The following is a 20,668-nucleotide window of genomic DNA, read 5'->3' as shown; positions in this document are numbered from 1 at the left end:
TTGTTCCTCGTTCTTATTTCTTACTTTGATTGCTACATGCAATGAAGTTTACATCATTTTTCTCAGTGCTGGATTGTCTGTGAGATTTCTTAATAAGTAGCCAAATTAAAGGCAGCTTGTGGTGATTTACCCACATCAAGTTCATTTCCTTCCCTTAGGAGCATTAGCGACCCTGAGTTTATTCACCATTTAATTCTTGATTTTTTTTATTGAATTCAAATTTCAGCAGAACATTAGTCTGGTGCAGTGGATTACTAGTGCAGTGGCATTGCCACTATACCACCACCTTTTCCTATGATGTCCTATGAGAGCTTATGCTTTTAATTTACTTCATCCTGTAACACATAATGCAGCAGCTGGAAGTGAAGCCTTATTTCCAGCTAGACTGCTGTTCATCGTTCAACCACTATCTTACTGTTCCTTGATCTTTAAGGATATATCAATTCCATTTTGTTTCTACAGATCACAGAAACCACATTGTTGCGTCACACCATTGCAGAGTGCCAGGCATGCGGTGAGCATTTTAACGTTATTGCATTTTTAATTGTCTCCTTGAAGTGTAATGATAATATCCGATATGAAGGACAAGATATTTTAGACTTTCTGGTGTGTTTTTATTTCCAACAGTTTCTCTTCTACCTTCTTTCTCTAACACATCTCATGTACTCTTCACCTTCGTATATCAAGGGCTCTAAGTTGGAAAGTACACAAAGTGGACTTTTTTTAGATTAGATTACTTACAGTGTGGAAACAGGCCCTTCAGCCCAACAAGTCCACACCGACCCGCCGAAGCGCAACCCACCCAGACCCATTCCCCTACATTTACACCTGCCCCTAACACTACGGGCAATTTAGCATGGTCAATTCACCTAACCTGCACATTTTTGAACTGTGGGAGGAAACCGGAGCACCTGGAGGAAACCCACGCAGACACGGGGAGAATGTGCAAACTCCATACAGTAAGTTGCCTGAGGCGGGAATTGAACCCAGGTCTCTAGTGCTGTGAGGCAGCAGTGCTAACCATTGTGCCACCGTGCCACCTATATCATGTCTGATTACAAGTCCCTAATTCCATAAAAATATTTCATTTAATCCCCCATCTGACTGAACTGACTGAACTTCGTGAACACCATCCAGTCCAGTGACTCTTGTAGAACTGGAGAGGGAGGGATATATTGAGGCAATATTACAGAGTTGGACCTAGTTTGATGAAGGTGTCACCATAAAGCTTCCAAAGTTTGATTTGCTGCTACCCACCAATAGGTTTGAAAAGTTACATTAAGTCCACTAGGCACTATGGCCTACCCAGATATTTCTGTCTCCCCAACAATTTTACCTCCAATAGCCTGGTTACTGGGTTGCCAGCCTCTACTGAGCCCTCCTGGTGGCCAATTAACAATATTTAAGGACTTAATTCCACTGCCACTGGCATTTAACTAGTGATAAGACCAATCCAGCCTTGCAGCTTTCCTGCATGGGTGGTAGCTGACAGGGGTGTATTCCACCCCCTTTCCAGGAGGGCAAATCAAAGGGCTCCCCTAAAATATAAAACTCCCTGATTTCCCTCTCCCCTACCATCTCTATCCCAGACCCTACTCCTCCCCACTCTCACACAGTACTGGGATCTGCCAACTGAGATCTTACACATATGTTAAATCCTGGATCATGCATTCGTTGCCCCTTTGACCCTAAACAAGGTGATCTTTACTGTACACAATACTCTCGATGAGGTCTCACCAGTGTCAAGTATAACTAGAGCACAACATCCCTACTTGTGTATTCAATATCCCACTCAGTAATTGATAACATTCTATTAACATTCCTAGTAACATACTGTTCCTAATTCTACCTTCTTGGGATTCATGCACTAGGCATTTGATAAGGTACCCATGGTAGGCTCATTCAGAAGGTCAGGAGGAATGGGATATAGGGAAATTTAGCTGTCTGGATACAGAATTGGCTGGTCGACAGAAGACAGCGAGTGGTAGTGGAAGGAAAGTATTCTGCCTGGAAGTCAGTGGTGAGTGGTGTTCCACAGGGCTCTGTTCTTGGGCCTCTACTCTTTGTAATTTTTATTAATGACTTGGATGAGGAGATTGAAGGATGGGTTAGCAAGTTTGCAGACGACACAACGGTTGGAGGTGTCATTGACAGTATAGAAAGCTGTTGTAGGCTGCAGCGTGACATTGACAGGATGCAGAAATGGGCTGAGAGGTGGCAGATGGAGTTCAACCTTGATAAATGCGAAGTGATGCATTTTGGAAGGTCGAACTTGAAAGTTGAGTACAGGATTAAAGATAGGATTCTTGGCAGTGTGGAGGAACAGCGGGATCTGGGTGTGCAGGTACATAGATCCCTTAAAATTGCCACCCAAATGGACAGGGTTGTTAAGAAAGCATATAGTGTTTTGGCTTTCATTAACAGGGGGATTGAGTTTAAGAGCCATGGGATCTTGTTGCAGCTCTACAAAACTTTGGTTAGACCACACTTGGAATACTGTGTCCAGTTCTGGTCGTCCTATTATAGAAAAGATGTGGATGCTTTGGAGAGGGTTCAGAGGAGGTTTATCAGGATGCTGCCTGGAATGGAGGGCTTATCTTACGAAGAGAGGTTGACTGAGCTCGGACTTTTTTCATTGGAAAAAAGAAGGAAGAGAGGGGACCTAATTGAGGTGTACAAGATAATGAGAGGCATAGATAGAATTAATAGCCAGAGACTTTTTTCCTGTGCAGAAATTGTTAACACAAGGGGTCATAGTTTTAAGCTGTTTGGCGGAAAGTATCAAGGGGATGTCAGAGGCGGGTTCTTTATGCGGAGAGTTGAGAGAGCATGGAATGCATTGCCAGCAGCAGTTGTGGAAGCGAGGTCATTGGGGATATTTAAGAGACTGCTGGACATGCATATGGTCACAGAAATTTGAGGGTTTGTACATTAGGTTTACCTCACATGAGGATCAATGGTCGACACAACATCATGGGCTGAAGGGCCTGTTCTGTGCTGTACGGTTCTATGTTCTATGTTCTATTTTCTATGTTCTATGGCAGCCAGATCCCTCTGCATTTCAGAAATGTGTAGTTTCTCACCATTTAGATAATATACTTATTTTTTGTTTCTTCTGCCAAAATGGATGATACATTATGCCAACTCACTGCCAATGATGTGCTATGGTATTGGGGCACAGAATAAGAAGCTGTGTTCACTAAAAGCACACAATTAGTGATAGCAGTGCTGCAACACTGTGCTGTTAATAACATGTAGATAATATGATGTAACATTGTGCTGTTAATAACAGTGTAGTTAATATGATGTACAGTAAATGTTGAAGTCAACTTGCAGTGTAAGATCAGTGAGACAGGACTTGAAGCAACCCCGTTACTTTTGCAGAAGGTGGAGGCAGGTACAATTGCAGCATTTAAAAGACATCTGGATGGGTATATGAATAGGAAGGGTTTAGAGGGATATGGGCCGGGTGCTGGCAAATGGGTCTAGATCAGTTTAGAATATCGGCACAGATGAGTTGGACCAAAGGGTCTGTTTCCATGAGGTATAACACTGTGACTCTATAACTCCATGAAGTTAATGAAAATATTCAGATTGAGACAAAGTGCCTGCCTATTGTTTTTGCTTATGAACATTTCATCAATACCTAGCTGAAGAAGTAAGGTGACAGTCCTGTCTGAACATAAGCGGGAGGCACTCAACGATACCGAGGCTCTCTGTGGTATTTCGGAGCCGAGTGCTGCAGTAAGCCTGGCTGCTGTGAACAGTACAGTTCCCGAGGGGAGGTTATCTGCAGCTCAGTACAGTGTATTTCTTCACACATTGCCAGGTGTCTGTATGCACGGCCCTCTGTGTATGGATTCCCTTCACCTTCTCCTTATTCACCCTTCAAGTGAGGGAGGATTCTCCACTAGGCTAATCCCACATGCAGGTTTACACAAGTCGCCTTAGTAAATTTGGTAATTAAAATATTTGAGATAGAAACACCTAAAAGTGGAGAGCTGCCCAACGAAAACTAACAGTGGCGTTTGGAAAGTTCATTCCATCCCATTTTCCAACAACAATATTTTCAAACTTATGAATCAGTATGACACTGACACAGTTGGCAGATAATCTTATTGTTCTGTATGATGTTGATTCAGTCAGGACACTTGCTCTTCTTCCAAGTATTGACATGGAATTTTTCACATCCACCTGAACGGGTAGATGCAGTTTAGTTCGACATCTCACCTTAAAAATGGTATCTCCCGCAGTGCAGCGATTCCTCAGCACCCAGCTTTGATTTTCATGTGCCCAGCCCCAGAGTGAGACTTGAACCAAGATGATGAAAGAACAGTACAACTAAGGCAGGATAATTTGTAATTCAGAGGGAACTTTGGAGATATTCCCATGACATCCCATATTTTGCCCTTCTCAGTGGTGAATCTCATGGGGCTTAAAGACAAAAGGAACAAAAGATGTTGAAGCGCAATCCAAAAAGAGCATTCCTGAAAGGAACTGGACAATAGATTTAAAACAGTAGAAATTCAGTTTGAGTTATTACATGGGTCAGTCAGCTGGATGGCCTTTTGCAGTGCAGAGTGCTGCTGGCAGCATAGGTTCAATTCCCACAGTTACCATGAAGTACTCTCCTTCACAACCTCTCCATTCACCTGAGACATGTTGACCCTTAGTTAAACCATCATTAGTCATCTCTGTAATGAGAGAGCAGCCTTATGGTCTCACTATAGTGACTTTACCTATTTATTCACAGCTCAAAATGATCTTCCACAACTAACGGCAAGTGTTCAGGATAGTTGTCCATATATGCTACATATTGCTTACCTGTTTAAAGAACAATATATGTGTTTGTTCGGAATTTGTTTTTACAGCACTTCAAGTTATTTTCTGGTAAACTGGCAAATAACAACTTGAAATCAGTGGGCATTATTCCAAAATAACAATATTCAGGCCTCTTCAAAGAAATTACTGATTGCATGAATCACTTTAAGATGTTTCAATATGAGGGGTGCAATGTAAATGCAAGTATTATCATTCAGCATTAGTCTGTGACACTTAAAATTTGACAAAGGTGAGAGCAAGCCTCACTCAATTTCTGAAAATCTGCTTTGCAATTTCAATATAAATTTAATATTCAGGCAAACGAATAACTGATCTCCACTTATTAATTACTGTTTTTCTAAATCTTCTATTTTAGGTGCAGGATTGATTGACCTGGAGGAAGAAATAGAACCCCCAGTGGTTCCCACTGTTGCTAAACCCAGATGTACTACTCACTCTTGTTTCCGAGGTGTACAATGTACTGAGACTCAGGAGGGAGTCCAGTGTGGCCCCTGCCCCACAGGGTTTATAGGTGATGGAATTCAGTGCACCGATGTAGATGAGGTAGAAAACCTGCAATGATGTTGATGCATTATAGTTTATAATCATTCTACTTTTCATTACAATTAAACAAAATGAGTTTGTTTTTCAATAGGTTTCTCTTTCTTTGTAAATCTATCTGAATAATGGCTAATCCAGGTTTGCATGATTTGATGCTGGTCATTAATTTGTCAATGTAGTGTCAAGTGAATCCATGCTCTTCTGGAGTGCGCTGCGTGAATACCTTCCCAGGTTTCATGTGTGAAGATTGTCCAGCAGGTTATACAGGACAGAGAGTCCATGGGGTCGGATTGGAACTCGCAACACTAAATAAACAGGTAAGGAATGGACACAGCATGAAGGCTTGTGTGGAAGCACAGTTATGTGTGTATCACAAATCAAGAGTATAAAGGGATTGGGGGCTAAGCAGGAAATAGTACTGAGATCAAAAGAGGTTGGAAACAGAAATCAAGAGAATGGAGAACAAAAGTTAGAATAAGGTTGGAATGAGAGTCAAGAGCAGGTGGAACTGAAAATCGAGATAGCAAAGGGAATGCAATGCAGAAGAGGATGGAACTCAGAAATAGATATAGAATAAGATCCAAGGGAAGGTAAACCTCTAGATCAAAAGAGGTGGTAATTAGACTGGAATGGGAATAACTCAGGAAAGAAAGGATTTGGAGAACAGAAAGTGAATTAGGAAACAAATTAGAGTCAAATTAGATGAAGGATGTTGTTCTGATGTCATTCACATGGTCCTGACTGAGAGACAAAGAGCTTTTTGATAAGAAGCTCCAAGCACATGACAACAGGTACTTGCAGCAGGGATGACCAAAATACAGGATTTTCAGAAGTAGAACAGCTGGTGGGGGGTGCAGGATGTCAGAAGACTTCCCAAGGGAACAGTTTACTGCGTGATTTGTTGGGTCCTGAGGGAAATCCTATTCTGCACTCAAGAAGCGGTAGAAAAGCACATCTCATTAATTTCAGGCTTTCTCACCTCCTTTAAGTGGCTGAGTTTTGTGAGACATGGGAAACCTAGCCTCCTGTGGTTAAAACAAAACACCCAAATATAACATGAAGATACATGGTCTCTTCAGAATATTTAAAAGATCATTCTACTTCCCACAAGTGAATGTCTTGCCTGTCCTTTGTTCCATCGCCATTAAAACTGCAAGTGGATGAGTTCAGTTCCAGTTCTAGGATTGTTTTTGCATTGTAACCTCTGATGGGACTCTAATCCAACCAGTTTTGAGCCTCAAATTTCAGCAATTATTACAGGACTGCAATCACATGCATGCGAAACTGTGTAAAGGTAGACATTAGCCTCCCTGAAGGGTAATACTAATCCAATTGAACCTTTACAAAAATTCAATATGTTTTCAATGTCTTTTTTTCACCTGTTTCGGCCCACAACCTATTTAGAATCGGACAACCTGGGAAGTGACTGGTGCCAATTTAAAACTTTGAGAGAAATGTAAAATATTCCTTTCTTCCCCTAACTCATTCTTTATGTTTCCAATTACACAGTGAACATTCTAAATTACATTGAAACATGTCTTTGTATCTATTTATTATCATGTGAAAAATGAAAAGTTACTAATCTTTATCAGCACAGTTTACAATAGCAGAAAATCTTAGAACAAACACCATTAAAATTTGTTATTGGTTTCGAACATCTTCACCTGTTTACTCACATCCAGTTGGAGGAAATGGCTGAATCCTTTCTGTTCACAGAATCACAGAATAGTTACAATGCAGAAGAAGGCCATTCGGTCCACCATGTCTGCACTAGTTCTTCAAATGAGCATCATGACTTTGCGTCAGCCTTTCACCCTTTCCTCATAAGCCTGCACATTACTCCTATTTAAGTAATCATCCAATACTCTCTTGATCGCCTTGACTGAATTTGTCCCATCATACTTTCTGAAAGTTTCTGTCCAAACCATAACCACTACCGAATGAAAAAGTATCTTTCCACATCACATTTACTTCTATTGCAAATCTTTTTAAATCTATTCCCTTTCATTCTTGATCCATTTATGAGCAATAACAATATCATCCTGTTTACTTTGTCTGTACTGCTAGTGGTTTTGAAGACTGCATTTAAATCTTTCCTTAACCTTCCCCTCTCCCAGGAAATCAGTCCCAACCTCTCCAATCTACAAATTCTTATTGGTGTCATTTTCAGTCAGCTTTTCTAGTTTTTAAAAATAGATTGGTAAATCAAAATAGCGTGGAATGAAATTTAAGGGGCGTAGTTTATCCTGCGATAGAAAGAATCAAGTGTTATGAGGAAAAGGCAGGAGAGTGGAGTGGAAGATTATTAGCTCAGCTATGATCTCATTGAATGGCAGAATAGATGCGAGGGACTGAATGGCCTACCTCTGCTCCTATGTCTTATGATCACGTTACACTGATTGTTGTGCAGAATGCAGATCAAATGGCAAAAATGTGAATAAAAAGTCCAAAAGTGTGAATTTGTAGAAATGCAGTGACCAAGAACTCAGTCCAAAAAGCTGAAAATTTACTGACTACACTCAGAAAGGCAAGGCAATAATGTTCATGGGGAATTGTTCTGCGTCATTAACCATAATGAATTGTGTCTGCAACAGGTCTGCATTGATATAGATGAATGTAGTGATGGAACGAATGGAGGCTGTGCTGAAAATTCCCAGTGCATTAATACTCTGGTAAGGATCCTGATTAAGTCCACTATCTCCTTTGTGCATTTCATTCAAAAAAACCTGCAAACTGCTTAGCATGGAGAGCAATCCTATTAAATTGTGAGAAAATGTTTCACAAAATAATGCAAAAAAAAAGCTGGTTAAAGAAGTTGAACCTCATGAAGTGGGAGGGTCTGTGCCAGCTCAGATAAAAACATTGGTTTAAAGACAGAAAACAATGTAGTGAATAATCACTTATCAAATTGAAGAAGCTGACAGCAATATTCCTCAAAATGTGGCAAATAGAGATGAATGATTGATTTATTATTGTCCCATGTACCAAGATACAGTGAAAAGTGTTGTTTTGCAGACTGTGCAGGTAGGCCATACAATACAAAGTGTATCAGGGTAGCAGAACAGAGTGCAGAACAGTGTTACAGACACAGAGAAGGTACAGAGAGAGAGAGAGAGAGAGATAAAATTTAACATTTGAAAAGTTTGTTCAGAAGTTTGATAACAGTGGTGAAGAAGCTGCTCTTATATCTATTTGTACATGTATTCAAACCTTCATATCTTCTGCCAGAGTAAAAGAGTATAATTAGGGTGGGTGGGGTCTTCGGTTATGTTGGTTGCTTTCCCAAGGCAGCGGGAAATATAGTCAGAATCAATGGCTCAGAGGCTGGTTTGCGTGATGGACTGGGCTGTGTTCACAACCCTCTGTAGTTTCGTATGGTTTGCTGTACCAAGCTGTGATGCATCCAGATAGGTGCCACCAGAGGTTTCAACATCCTTGACCATTGCTATCCAACCTTTAAAGATGCCTACCGCTCCACAATTCGGAAAATCAGACACAACGCTGTGCTCCTCCTCCCAGCTGACAGCAGAAACTGAAGCATGAGGACCCAGCACAGAAAGTAGTGCAGTGTTGGTCTGAGGCAATGGAAGAGTTTGTATAAGACTGCTTAGAGTCAGTGGACTGGTCCATATTCAAACATTCAGTGGCTAACATAATCAAATATGCCACTACTGTTACTGACTTCATGAGTAAGTGTGTAAAAGACTGTGTGCCACAGAAGTTAATACAAGTGTTCCCCAACTGGAAACCATGGATGAACTGGGAGATCCACTCGCTACGAAAGGTTAAAGAAGACTGCAAATACCCCTGCCTAAATCTGAATGCACAACCAGGGACTCCATCCAGGCCACCTGCTTTCTGTGGGTTTATGCTCCAGAAGGCTGATCTAACGTCGGAGGCAGTGATCATGGATACAGATATAACTGAGATTGTTGGGACAGGAGACATCATTTCACTGACCTTCTGATCAAAGCAAGGAAAGAATGCATTGAGCTTGTCAGGTCGGGATGTATTGTTGCCCGTGATTCTGTTCGACTTCGTTTTGTAGCTCATCATGTTGCGTAAGCCTTGCCACAAATGACAGATGTCCATGTGATTGTTCTGGCTCTTAGTTTGGTATTGCTTCTTGGTGTCTCTGATGGCCTTACGAAAGTCATACCTGGATTTTCTGTACAGGTCAGTACTCTGCAGTGGGATATAAATAGGCTGGCAGTCAATTCCCAGTTAGAATTCAGTATTGAGGAGTGTAAGCTTGATACATTTAGGAAAAAGAATAGGAGAAGGCAATTTGTATTTAATGTTGAGAGTGTGGTGCTGGAAAAGCGCAGCAAGTCAGGCAGCTTCCGAGGAACAGGAGAATCGATGTTTTGGGTAAAAGCCCTTAATCGGGATTTGCAACCCTCACTTTCGCCTAATATGTGTTTAATGGTACAGTTCCAAAGAGTGTGTAGAAAGACCTGATAATATAGGTACATTGATTTTTGAAGGTGGTGGGCTACAATGAGTGTTTTCAGCAAAGCATTTGGTATCTTGAGTTTCGTGAATACAGAATTAAGGAATTTATGCTGAACCTTTATAAAGTTCTGCTTAGACCTCAACAAGAACATTGTGTCCAATTCTGGAAGGATGCGAGGGTCCTTGACACGTTCAGAGGAATTTTACCCAAGTGGAGTGAGGGATGTTAGCTACAAGGTTATCTTGGATTTATCCTTGGAATGAAGGATTTTCAGGGAGATTTAAAAGACGTATACAATCCCATTGGCTGACAGTACAAGAATAAGGGAACATAAATTTAATACTTTGAATAAAAGTTTTGGGGGAGGGGGCAGGGTTTGTGAGGGAAGACTTTTTGCACAACATATGGTAATGATCTGGAACTCACTGCTTGTGAGTTGGTGGGTGCAAAAGTGATCAATAATTTTAAGAGGAAATTGAATGAGCATGTGTCTGAAATATACTTGCAGAACTACAGGGAATGAAACTGATTGGATTGTTTCACAGAAAGATACCATTGACTTGATGGGACAAATTGCCTCTTTCCCATGACATTATGATGTTGCCATCTTTACTAATGGTGACAAATGTTTTATCATCAACATTTGAACAATATGGTCCTAATAATAACTCAGATGTGAAAGAAATAAGGAGAAGTGATCAAGATTTTGGTGCGGGAGTGGGGGTGGGGGGAGGAGGGAAGCTGGATAATAGAGTTTAAGCTTTTGAGAACAAGATGTTCAAATTAAGAGATTGGCCGAGATTGGCATTTTCAGGATTTGAGCCAGCAAGAGATCAGGATCTTCATGGTACAAGTTGAGAGCCATCAGGATTTTTGGAATTTCAACTGGGGATATATCAGGGTGCTCAATATTTAGATCAAGGAAGGATCAGGATCTTCAATGTTTGGGTTGTGAAAATTCAGAACCTTTTAAGATTGTGTTGTGTAGAGATCAAATCCTTAAGATCTTTTGAGTTTGGAAAGATTAGAATCTTTGAGGTCTGCTTCAGAAGGTGACTCTAGGCAACACAGAATCCATTAAAAGTCTCTCCTATATATGTGAAATTTTCTACTATGCTGTATTCACCCTCCTTCCTGTAGTATATTGTTCCATCTCTCCCCTGGATTTAGTCAGTTTCTCTTACATCTGCAATTACTCTCACACAGGATAACTCTCTCACATACTTTGCCTTGCATTGCACCTCTCTCTCACTCTGTGCTGTACTACCCTCACACCCATGCACTTGCCCTCCTGGAATATGTGTCTCTCTCTATATTGTATTCATTTTAATCAATCTGTTTGGACATGTAATAACACATGCTGGGAACAGGTGAGACTTGAACCCAGATCTTCTGGTTCAAAGGTAGGGACATTACCACTGCACCACACAATCCTATCTCTAGATTGTGGTGCTTTTATTCTGTTTTTGCATACCATACTTCTCTCAGGTTCTGTCCTGTTTGGTATCTTTCACTCTCTCCATATCTCCCTTCCCTGTACTGTAACTTGTGTTTTTTTTTTCCCCTGTGGTCTCAGTCTTACTCTGCCTCTTTCACAACCTCCTAACCAAAAAGAGGAAATGATGAACTTTAATTTTATACAAAATAAATCTGTTCACGGTTAAGGAGAATCTTGATGTTAATCTTTCAGGAAATCACCATTCTGCTCATTACCACTTACAGAAAATAGAATATCGATTACAATTCACTCCAATCTATTGCCTATTAGATTTGTAATTTATTTTGCTGTTTATTGTAGGGATCGTTCAGATGTGGGCCCTGTCAGTCTGGCTATATTGGAGACCAAGAGAGGGGCTGCAAGCAACAGAAGAGCTGCAGCAACAGTCTCCTGAACCCCTGCCACACGAATGCACAATGCTTTATGGAAAGGGATGGCGTCATTTTGTGTACTGTGAGTTTTCAGCATTGACTCCACGTCAATGGTTGGCATTGAGTGCTATGGATTGACTGAGGAAAGCAGTGCAGTGAGAGAAAGCACTCCATGACTCAGTCAGATCTAATGCCCTCTGTTTCTCTTTGAATTGAAACTGGATGTTTGAGTGCGCTGTGCAATTAGAGACATCGTAGGATGTTTCAAGGTCTCGAGAGATTCAGTGGCTGAGGTAGAACCAACAAATGAGTGCAATCTATCTGCTGTGTGAATGAAGCAGTCCTAATGACTGAATGTTCACTCAATCTTTCTGACATTAAATTAAGTGCATACGGCAATTAACAGTATCCAGTCACAGGCAAGCTTCTGTGACTAAGAGCATTTAGGGCAATGGAAATTTCCATTACCTAATTCCAGCATTGCCTGTGTTAATTGTGGAATAAATTGTCAGAAATTCAGTTTCAGTGACTGAATAAAGTGTTTTGAAAGTAACCTTCCCACAACTAAACTAGTCTGGTGTATATAGTAAATGAGATCTATTGCCTTTTCTTAACTTTAGCTTTAAGGGTATGTTGCATACAAACCCGTACCTTCTGAAAATCAATGCATTGGTTGTCAATTAACAATACATAGCTTGTTTAAGTGTGAATGAACAAATATCAACTCAGATAAAGATTGACACAAAGATCAATGGGTGCTGGAAATCTGAAACAAAAATAGAAATTGCTGGAGAAACTCACCACATCTGGCAGCATCTGTGTAGAAAAAACAGTTAACAGTTTGGGTCCAATGACCCTTCTTCAAAACTCAGTTTGTTCATAGCAATTTTGTATATATCTTTCCAGATTTGTTCCTTCTTTCACACCATCCCTATCTTGAAATGTTAACCCCCCCCCAACCTCATGATATGATTTTATAGAATCACTTGTCTTCCAGTATCTTGTCAATGTTTATCATGTGCCGTACAACCTACAACCCTGAACAGATAATGACTGCATGCATTATTTTATGTCAGACTCCTCACGGCCATCTTGTTTCCTTTATAGTGTGGAATCGGCTGGGCTGGAAATGGTTACATATGTGGAAAAGATACCGACATTGATGGCTATCCTGACCAAGAACTCAGGTGCCCAGACAAGAGCTGCAGAAAGGTTAGCAAAAATATTTGAAAAATCACAGTGGCTTTGTCCAGTTACTGTAAAAGTATGGGATTCGTTCACAGAAGAGCACAAGCCAACGCACACATTGAGTATGCATTACTGTATGTTTAAAGAATTCATGGCAATAAGGAAGGAAAAGAGGCAGGATGGAAGGAGCCTCAGAGATTGGAGGTTTGTTTAGCATCAGATAATTACATTTATTTCCCTGTTTACTCCATTTAGTGCATTGCTTGCATTTCTCGGTAATTTTCCAGCTTTGTGCAGCTATGAAGTAGCACACTGGAAACAGAAACGTTTCAAAGTCATTTTCAATCAAACTGAATTTACATTCATGAAGTTCACAACAAATGTGGTGGTTTGTGTGTAATTTTATGGTAACTAGAGAAAGTGACCAATCCCAGCCAGATCTCAAACTGGTGAGATTCCCAGTAAAACCTGTTTGAAAAAGACAGGATCTGAAGTTTGATGTCTGCTCCAAAATAGGATCGAATTCTGCCATAATGTAGGCAGGCAATGACCTAGTGGTATTATCACGAGACTATGAAGCCAGAAACTCAACTAATGCCCTGGGGACCTGGCTTCAAATCCCACAGTGTTCTAATGATGACCGTTAAATCATTGTCAATTGTTGGGAGAACCGATCTGATTAACTAATGCCCTTAAGGGAAAGAATTCTATCGTCCTTACCTGGCCTACATGTGACTCTAGACCCACAGCAATGTGGCTGACTCTTAACTGCCCTCTGGGGAATTAGGGATGGGCAATAAATTCTGGCCTGGCCAGTGATACACACATGCTGTGAATGAATAATAAAAAAATCCTGGATTCAACTCAAGTTCTGATTTCCAAGGTGATTTTGAAGTTTTGGTACTTTTTTTCAGTTTACTTTCCTCTGCTGAGATAAAGACTGTTTCACTTGTAGAAATTTATCTCATGAGTTATTTCAAAGCATTCAATCATTTATCTGAATATGCTACAACAGAACAGAAAAATACTCCCATTGTTTATCATCCTTGAAGCATTTCTCATGTTTTGATTTTCTCTCCTCCTGTCTGACCCCCTTCCCTTTCTGTTTCACCATTTTAGGTGATTCTGTTTGTTGCCTCAGGACATATATCCTTCTCTTTTCCAATATTTGATTCCCCTACTTCATCTCTTTCATTATTTACTCTTCTGTTCCTTTTGACTCTCACTTTCTGGAGGTCCATTGATCTTAACAGAGTTTGGAGAATTTTGGGTTGGCGTTACTGAAGGCCCAGCCTCTATACTGACAGGTAGCAACACAAGATCACAGCCAGGGTCTGTGGGGTTGGTGGACAGCAGGTCATGGAGAGGCAGCAGCATCAGGACTGTATCAGAGCTTGGTAGGAGATTATGAGGCAAAGATTTATTAATCAGCACAAGGAAGGGAGTAAAGTTATATACACAGGGTCATCACCTACAAAGGGGGGGGGGGGGTGCAGTGGGGCTGGGAAGGTGTGTGAAAATCTGATCAGGGTAGGCAGAAGCTGAAGACTTTCCTGTCAGGCTAAGGCTGAACACTTCTGCTCATCCTCATCTACAAGAAATGATGAAAGAAGCAGATCTTGCACCTAATCAGCACCTCCCACATTGCTTCTCTTATTGAGCATCCAAAAGTGTGGACCTTCTCTGCTTCAGGTGAGCTTTAAGAAGAAGTACTGATTATACCACTGGGCTATAAATCCTACCTGCCTTTTTCAGGAACCTTGCTGGGGGATTTTGTTTATTTTTAATTTAAGCAAATGAGAATGGACTTGGTTGCTCGATCCCAAAATGTTAATCATTTTGCCCAATTCTTTGACTCTTCCCTAACCTTCCCATAAAACTCAGGAGATACAGTGCCTGCTGTTTCATCTTCTACCTTCAGGTTGTCCATGGCCTAAAACAGTGACTTATTTGCACTTTGTTCAACTTAATAGCTTGTATTTGATGCCTGGAGAATCCAAACACAGATTGGGTAGTTGCTTTGCACAAGTGTGACTTTGAGCTTCCAGTCACTTGCTGTTTTCCTTCTCTGCCTCACTCCCACTTTGATCTCCTTGTCCTGAGCTGAATCTTTTCAATCAGTGACTGCTCCTTCTGCAGCCTGGGCAGTGCCACTGGGATTGACAGCATTGCTGAAGCTTCCTCAGAAACAAGAGGGTACCTCAATGCTCAGGTTACTAAACCACAGAGAATTTGTGGAGGAAGTTTGAGCCAGGCAGACATGCCTGGACTGTCAGATTCAGGAGAACAGTTGCTATGGCATCTCCTACTGCTGGGGAACCCCCTGAAAACACCCCAAGTTTATATGGCAGTCTCTTATTGCAGAATTAGGCAAGGTTGTTATGGGTAAAAATGCCCACAAAGGCCATTGCATGCAGCTCGGTTGGCTACCTAGTGATACTGGGAGAAAGTGAGGACTGCAGATGTTGTGCTTTTCCAGTACCCAGTGATACTGGTGGTGGTGTCACTAAAGTTTCTGTTCCAGCTCCTGGCAATAAGTCATTGTGGCAAGGTGACACAATGTCATTTTTGTTATTTACATAAATGATTTGGATGCGAACATAAGAGGGACAGTTAGTAAGTTTGCAGATGACACCAAAATTGGAGGTGTTGTGCACAGCGAAGAGGGTTATCTCAGATTACAACAGGATCTTGATCAGATGGGCCAATGGACTGAGAAGTGGCAGATGGAGTTTAATTCAGATAAATGCGAGGTGCTGCATTTTGGGAAAGCAAATCTTAGCAGGACTTATACACTTAATGGTAAGGCTGAACAAAGAGACCTTGGAGTGCAGGTTCATAACTCCTTGAAGTGGAATCTCAGGTAGATAGGATAGTGAAGAAGGCGTTTGGTATACTTTCTTTTATTGGTCAGAGTATTGAGTACAGGAGTTGGGAGGTCATGTTGCGGCTGTACAGGACATTGGTTAGTCACTGTTGGAATATTGTGTGCAATTCTGGTCTCGTTCCTTTCAGAAAGTTGTTGTGAAACTTGAAAGGGTTCAGGAAAGATTTACAAGGATGTTGCCAGGGTTGGAGGATTTGAGCTATGGGGAGAGGCTGAACAGGCTGGGACTGTTTTCCCTCGAGCATCGGAGGCTGAGGGGTGACCTTATAGAGGTTTACAAAATTATAAGTGGCATGGATAGGATAAATAGATAAAGTCTTTTCCCTGGGGTGGGGGAGTCCAGAACTAGAGGATATAGGTTTAGGGTGAGAGGGGAAAGACATAAAAGGGACCTAAGGGGCAACTTTTTCACACAGAGGGTGGTACGTGTATGGAATGAGCTGCCTGAGGATGTGGTGGAGGCTGGTAGGCATTTGGATGGGTATATGAATAGGAAGCACTTGGATGCATATGGGCCGGGTGCTGGCAGGTGGGACTAGATTGGGTTGGGATATCTGGTCGGCATGGACAGGTTGGACTGAAGGGTCTGTTTCCGCGCTGTACATCTCTATGACTCTATGACTGTAAGACGTCAGACTCCTTTCTCATTACCACCTCCCACCATCTTTTCACAGCGACTGACTGATGGCCTTGATTCTTCTCTGCTATTTCCAGCTCCTCTAGAGCCATCTTTTTCATTCCTTTATTTATCCCATGGCCATCCCTCTCTCCATTTCTCCATTACCTTTTTCATCATTTAAATGAACCTGAAACATTGGCTTGGGATTCTAATTGTCCATGGGGGCCAGAGAACCAGTGTGTGGCACTTGGATGATCTGCCAACATTTCCGGGAAGCCTGAGAAAGGATGGGATGGGGCTGTCACTGCCAAGGCCAGCATTTGTTCTCTTGAATTGCCCTTGAACTGGGTAGCTTGCTACATCAATTCAGAAATGGTGAAGAGTCAACAACACGAATGGGTCTGGAGTCCCACAGCTATTAAACCAGGTAAATCCAACAGATTTCCTTCTGCCCTAAAGGGCATTAGTGAACCAAATGGGTATTTATGAACCTAGCTTTCCATTGGATTTAAGTTCCACTAGCTGCCATGATGGAATTCAAACCCATGTTCCTAGAGCATTAGCCTAAGCCCCTTGATCATTAGTCCAGTGACTTTATCATTTCACCATCATTGCCTCTAGCTTGTCATTCTTGAAAAATAACATGGCAAGTGAGTAAATTTCCAAAGCAGTTCTACTCTCTGTTCAAATAATTTGGAAAAATATAAAGGAAAATTAAAAAGGAATAGGCACTCCATTTTTCTTCAAAAATATTTAAACTTTGTATTTGAAAATATATCATGCGGATTGAAAGTCCGTCGTTCTCCCAGCTTTGTACAAGTCAGATGGAGTGTCATGTCTGATCTGATTTTGACCCTCGATACTCCGGACATAAGCTGTAGCAGGACCTTGCAGCTGGAAATGGCGGCAGAAGTTCAATGGTTACTGCAGGCCCCCAACTGAAGGAATGGCAGCCATCTGCAAAACCTTGTGAGTGTTGATGGAAAACAGCAGCCAGTCAGCCTCCAGACCTGAGAATAAAAGTTGTCTTTCTACGCCTTTACTTTGAGTAAGGTTTGACAGAATACCTCCTCTTTGCGAATAGATATTCATGAAGAAATTAGCTGAAAGGGTGCAGTTACACTGCTTCCAACTCATTTTCAAGTTCACACCTCTGTCCCTAATTGATCTGGAACTGAGTAGCTTGCTAGACCATTTAGAAATACCAGAAATTTAAAACGGGATAGACATCCATTGCTGTCAGTCATATACATTTTCTTCTTCAGCTTAACCAGATGATCCATACAAACTACTAATATTTTTCTGAAATACACAGTCATGCAAATACTACTGTAGGGGAAGACAGTTTGAGGCACACATCAAAGAGAGCCACAGCCTTATTTAATCAACTGAAAGAGCTGTTTGAGACTGAAATTATGAAACTGGGAGTCTCAATGTGTACAAGTGTGGCTTACACTTCTGGTATTCTCTCCATTTCTACCATCCATATTTGCATCAAACAGTGACTTCATATCAGGAATGGGACTTTATCACTTCAATCCTTATAGTGTCCCTGATTTTGGAATCTGGTAGGAAACAAATGTTATCTGGCCCATTACTTCAGTGTGTCACCAAGTGTGGAGAGTTCTGTCCTGCTGTTGGAGCCCACACAATGATTTGTGAAAGTCACAGTAGGTCTGAAAAACAAGTGAGTACTACAAGTGTTGGCTGGTACTATTAGATTCTGTACTTGTACTGGAGACTGTGAAAACTTAGAAAACTTTGTCATTTTCAGTCTTATTCTTTGGATCAGTTTGACCCATTTTCTCAATACTGAAAATATGAAGCTACTCTTTGTAAACGATTTAGAAGTGGACATATATGCAATATTTATTTTCTTTTTTTTAATCTTTGTTTGCTCCTTAGGATAACTGTATATTTGTTCCCAATTCTGGACAAGAAGATGCTGATGGTGATGGGGCTGGAGATGCTTGTGACGATGACGCAGATGGAGATGGCATTTTCAATGCACAGGCATGTGTTTAAAATATAACACCAACATTTCTTTCTTAGATTTGTAATAATTTAGTTGGAGACACTAAGAGCTGTGTGCAGCTGGGGAGAGGTGTGTTGAAGACATAGTAACAACAATAGAATATTTCAATCAATAGTGTTTTGGATAAATAAATAACCATTCTTTTGCAAATGTGAACTGTTCCTTAACCTTTCTGAGTAGCCAATTCCCAATAATTTTGTTTGTTGCTTTTGTGTCTTCTTGAATTTGCTGCTTCCCATTTGTCTGCTAATAGTTCTTGCTCAGGCAAATTACTCTATATCAGCCATTGAGATGAAAGGTATGAACAAGTCATCAACAAGGTTTTTGTCAGTCAGCAGACTTTTTTAAAATTCAAGTTTTCAAAGCAGATTTGCTTTGTGCTCAATAAAATTGGAAAAGGATAAAAGACATCTAAGTTAGAGTGTTTCAACGCAGGTTAGTAGCAGGATAGTATTCCATATTGTAGGCACCTGTTGGGTTTGCTAGCACTGTGCCTGGTTCAGCTTCTTTTGTAAGCCCTTTTTGATGTAGGTGGTGAGTGCTAGGACTGGATCACATGTGCTGTGCCTCTTATGGAAATCAGCTTGAGCAACATTAAGGATGGTCTCAACAGTCCAGAGAAATGCATTGCAGGATAGAATGCTTAAAGTTCCTAAAGCACACAAAAAGAATCAAAGCAGTCAATAAAGCTGATTACCAATGCGAGACCTTATCATGGGTTCAGAGTGGCAGTGAAGTTTTCCATATGTCACATCTTCAGGAGGGAGTTTGAACTGATGATTCTTGTGTAAAGCTGAGTTAGCCAGAAATAAGCACAGGGCCAAAGTGTTTCAGGACATCGAGTTCACAATTGTCATATTCTGCTGCTTTGTAACATTTCAATTCTATCAATACTTTCTCAGGCCTGTGATCTTGAGGCAATCAGGGCTACTATGTTGGGCACATTACTTTTCTGTTCATTGGAGATTATGTGTTTTCTTTTCCAATGGTGTCTTCACTGCTTGGAACAAATGACTGGCAATTTCTCACAGAGGAACTGATTAGCAATTTAGTGCAGGTGATTTTGAGCTACTTGAAAGTAGCAAATCAAGCTGTAGCACTTAGTCTGAAATAAGTGAAAACGAGCCCTGCTGTTGAGCAGGGTAGTCCTGTTCTATCCTGTGGATAGAGGACTGGTTGACCAACAGGAATCAAAGAGTGGGGATAAATGAGTGCTATTTTGGTTGACAATCAGTAACTAGTGGTACGCCTCAGGAATAAGTGTTGGGATTGCAATTATTCACAATTTATACAGATGATTTGGAGTTGGGGACCACGTGTAGTGTGTCAAAGTTTGCAGATGGCATTAAGATGACTGGCAGAGCAAAGTGTGCAGAGGACTGTGAAACTTAGCAGAGAAACATAGATACTTTAAGTGAGGTCTGGCAGATGGAATACAATGTTAATAAATGTGATAAAGGATTATTTCTTGGATGGTAAAAAGTCATAGCATGCTGCTATGCAGAGGGACCTGGATGTCCTTGTGCATGAATGACAGAGGGTTAGTCTGCAGGTACAACAGGTAATTAGGTAGGCAAATGGAATTTTGTCCTTCATTGCTAAAGGGATTGAGTTTAAAAGCAGGGAGGTTATGTTGCAGCTATACAGGGAGCTGGTGAGACCATACTTGGAGTACTGTGTGCAGTTTTGGTCTCCTTACTTGAGAAAGGATGTACTGGCACTAGAGGAGGTGCACAGGAGGTTGATTATGGAGTTGAGGTATTGGCTTATGGGGAGAGACTGAGTAGACTGGGATCATATTCATTCGAATTCAGAAGAATGAGGGGGGATCTTCTCGAAACATATAAAATTATGAAGGGAACAGATAAGATATAAGTAGAGAGGATGTTTCCACTGGCAGGTGAAACTAGGAAAATAGGACATAGCCTCACAATTAGGGGGAGCAGATTTGGGACTGAATTGAGAGGAACTTCTTCATCCAGAGGGTTGTAAATCTATGGAATTCCCTGCCCAGTGAAGTAGTTGACACTACTTCAGTAAATGCTTTTAAAGCTAAAGTAGTTTTTTTTTGAACAATAAAGGAATTAAGGGATATGCTGAAAATGCATGTAAGTGGATCTGAGTCCATGAAAAGATCAGCCGTGATCTTACTGAATGGTGGAGCAGGCTCAAAAGGGCCAGATGGCCTACTCCTGCTCCTTGTTCTTATGTTGGTTTCTACTGATATGTTGT

At 41.1% G+C, this 20,668-nt stretch overlaps 1 protein-coding gene across 1 annotated transcript in view; it reads left to right on the top strand.

Annotated features, from left to right (window-relative positions):
- Positions 1-20,668, top strand: part of LOC140496394 (thrombospondin-4-like) — a 126,549-nt gene that overhangs the window by 69,201 nt on the left and 36,680 nt on the right. Inside the window, exons 6-12 of the mRNA XM_072596068.1 lie at positions 463-514; positions 5,198-5,385; positions 5,562-5,699; positions 7,977-8,054; positions 11,637-11,789; positions 12,815-12,919; positions 18,307-18,414. Coding sequence (XP_072452169.1) covers positions 463-514; positions 5,198-5,385; positions 5,562-5,699; positions 7,977-8,054; positions 11,637-11,789; positions 12,815-12,919; positions 18,307-18,414 — 822 coding nt within the window. The remainder of the gene's footprint in view (positions 1-462; positions 515-5,197; positions 5,386-5,561; positions 5,700-7,976; positions 8,055-11,636; positions 11,790-12,814; positions 12,920-18,306; positions 18,415-20,668) is intronic.

The sequence above is a fragment of the Chiloscyllium punctatum genome, chromosome 2, assembly GCF_047496795.1.
Source record: "Chiloscyllium punctatum isolate Juve2018m chromosome 2, sChiPun1.3, whole genome shotgun sequence".
In the NCBI taxonomy this organism is placed as follows: domain Eukaryota; kingdom Metazoa; phylum Chordata; class Chondrichthyes; order Orectolobiformes; family Hemiscylliidae; genus Chiloscyllium; species Chiloscyllium punctatum.
This window is presented reverse-complemented; position numbering and strand designations above follow the sequence as displayed.